The sequence below is a fragment of the Trichechus manatus genome, unplaced genomic scaffold (genome assembly GCF_000243295.1).
Source record: "Trichechus manatus latirostris isolate Lorelei unplaced genomic scaffold, TriManLat1.0 scaffold00065, whole genome shotgun sequence".
Lineage (NCBI taxonomy): Eukaryota > Metazoa > Chordata > Mammalia > Sirenia > Trichechidae > Trichechus > Trichechus manatus.
In genome coordinates, this window is record NW_004444001.1 from 1,746,250 (window position 1) to 1,748,801 (window position 2,552).

Sequence of the window (2,552 nt, forward strand, 5' to 3'; positions counted from 1 at the left end):
GGTGGGGGGTGGGGGTGGTGAGTATCATTGGTCCCATATGTAACATGGAGCCCTGGTGGTGCAGTGGTTAAGAGCTCAGGCTGCTAACCAAAAGGTTGGCAGTTTGAATCTACCAGCTGCTCCTTGGAAACCCTATGGGGCAGTTCTACCCTATAGGGTTGCTGTGAGTTGGTATCAACTTGATGGCAATGAGTTTGGTTTTTTTTACATGTAAGATGAGGAAACTGAGGTACAATGAGGACATGGCACCCTCAAGTCACAGGATTCGTGGGTTTCAGAGCTGAGCTCAGGCTCCAGGTCACAACTGCCCTGCTCTCGGTGGGTGGTCTGTTCTTCTCCCCTCTTTCTCGCTGTCCTCCCACCAGTCCACTCCCCTTCATGGGTGTGTGGAGTGTGAGAAGCAGGTGTGTGGCTGTAACCTTCAAAATGACTATCTGAGGCGATGGGGCTGAAGTGGGGGTGGGGGACAGTGACCCACTGCTCTCCCCTCCCCTCCTAGGATATGCGGGCTCACACCTCCATCCCCCTGCTGGGCTACCAGGTCACTGCTGGGCCCCAGGCGGACCCCCGGGTCTTCCAGCTGCAGCAGTCAGGCCAGCTGTACACGTTCAAGGCTGAGACCAAGGAGCTGAGGAGCCGCTGGGTGAAGGCCGTGGAGCAGGCAGCCAGTGGCCAGAGCCCTGGGGAGCCTAATGGGGACCTGTCCGACTAAGCCACAGCCAGCCCCACCCCTACCTCCCACTCCAAGCCTGGCTCCTGCCACAGCTGACCCTGCGGCCTCCGTGACCCACCACCTCCAGCTTGTGCTTTCAAATGCTCAGACAATGTGCTCTGAATTGGGATTCAGAAGATAGGGGCCTGTTCTCTGTGGGGAGGGGTGTGAACAAATGCCCTGGTTTGGGACTTGGGACTTTCAGTGAGAAAACTGGGAAAGACCAAGGTAACCAAGACGGTTGGTCACCCAGTTGGGTCTCAACCTGTGCTGCCCGTTAGAATCACCTGGGGATGCCTGCACCCCCATCGAATTTTCTGATTTAATAGATTAATTGGTCTGGGATAGGGAGGGCTTGGGTATTTTTAGGAGTCCCTACGTGAGTCTAATGTGTAGCCTGGGTTACCTGGGATGAAGAAGAAAGAAAGTAAGCTACCAATGGCTGAGCACCCATCAAGTGCCAGGCATGATAGTACTAATAATAATTAATAAAAAATTAATAAACATCTATTGGGCCAGGCACTGTGCTGGGTGTTCTGTGTGGATTATCTCATTTCACCCTCAGGAGTTACAATCCTCTTTTCCAGTTAAGGAAACCTAGGCTCAGAGAGGTTTAGTAGTTGGCTCAAGGTCACACAGCTAGTAGGTACCAGAGCTAGGTTTTAACTCAGTGGACTAAGGTCAAAGCCCTTGACATTAGGTAGCAGAGTAAAAGAGCAAGCAGAGAGGCGTGGGAGAGGAACCAGTGAAGGAAAGAGTGAAGGAGAGAAAAGTGGAGACAGGACAGAGAAGGTGAGAGAAAGGGGAGGGGAGGGGCACCCTTGTTTGACCCTCTGGCCGTGAGTGAGGCTGCTTTTTCATGAGGGACCGCCAGGGGGTGGCAGTGGGAAGCAGACCACATGCAGTAGCCCCAGCCAGGGCCCCAACACCCTCAGCCATTCCCAGCAGGCCCGGCCACTGCTGGACTCCTGCCCTGGAAGAGGGAAAAATGGGATAAGTTATAAGTCTTTGCCTCATTCAAGGCCCAGCAGTTTGCCTGCCCCAACCTGAGGCCACCTCCCTACAGTAGGGTATTTTAAGAAGCCCAAGGAAACCTCACTGGCACAATCCCTGTGGGGAATAGGCTGGCCAAAAGTTCATTCCTTCGTTCATTCATTCACAAATATTTATTGAGCACCTACTATGAGCCAAAAACACTTCCGTTACCTGGGATAGTGCAGTGAACGAGACAGACAAAAACTTCCGCCCTTAGAGCTTACATTCTAGTGGGGGAGACAATTAACCAAATAAATAAGTAAACTATAGAGCGTATCGGATACAATGTGCTTAAATAGGGTGACCAACATCCTGGACTTGCCTAGTTTTAAAACTGAAACTCTGATGTCTTGGAAAATCCCTCAGTTCCAAGTAAATGGGGATAATGGATCACTCTACCGGAAGGAAAAAACAAGAAAGAGAGTAAAGGAAGAGTAGGGCGGGGGGCGCGGGGTGGGGGGCAAGGTAAGTTTTTAAAGAGAAGCTCAAGGAAGGCCTCACCGACAAGCCAATGTTTGAAAAAACAACCTCAAAGAAGTAAACAACAACAAAAAAAACCAAACCTGTTGCCGTCAAGTCAATTCCACCTCATAGTGACCCTATAGGACAGGGTAGAACTGCCCCATACAGTTTCCAAGGAGCGCCTGGTGGATTTGAACTGTCGACCTTTTGGTTAGCAGCTGTAGCACTTAACCACTACACCACCAGGGTTTCCTAAAGAAGTAAGGGAGGCTCTAAATCATAGATGAGAAGTTTGGGGTGGGAGGTTGGGGGGCAGTGAGACTAAATCAACAGGAGTGGAACA

The 2,552-nt window shown here is 51.2% G+C and overlaps 1 protein-coding gene across 1 annotated transcript in view; it reads left to right on the forward strand.

The window, feature by feature from the left end:
• Positions 1-712, forward strand: part of FGD2 (FYVE, RhoGEF and PH domain containing 2) — a 23,970-nt gene extending 23,258 nt beyond the window's left edge. Inside the window, exon 17 of the mRNA XM_023734111.1 lies at positions 500-712. Coding sequence (XP_023589879.1) covers positions 500-712 — 213 coding nt within the window. The remainder of the gene's footprint in view (positions 1-499) is intronic.
• The last annotated feature ends 1,840 nt before the right edge of the window (positions 713-2,552 follow it).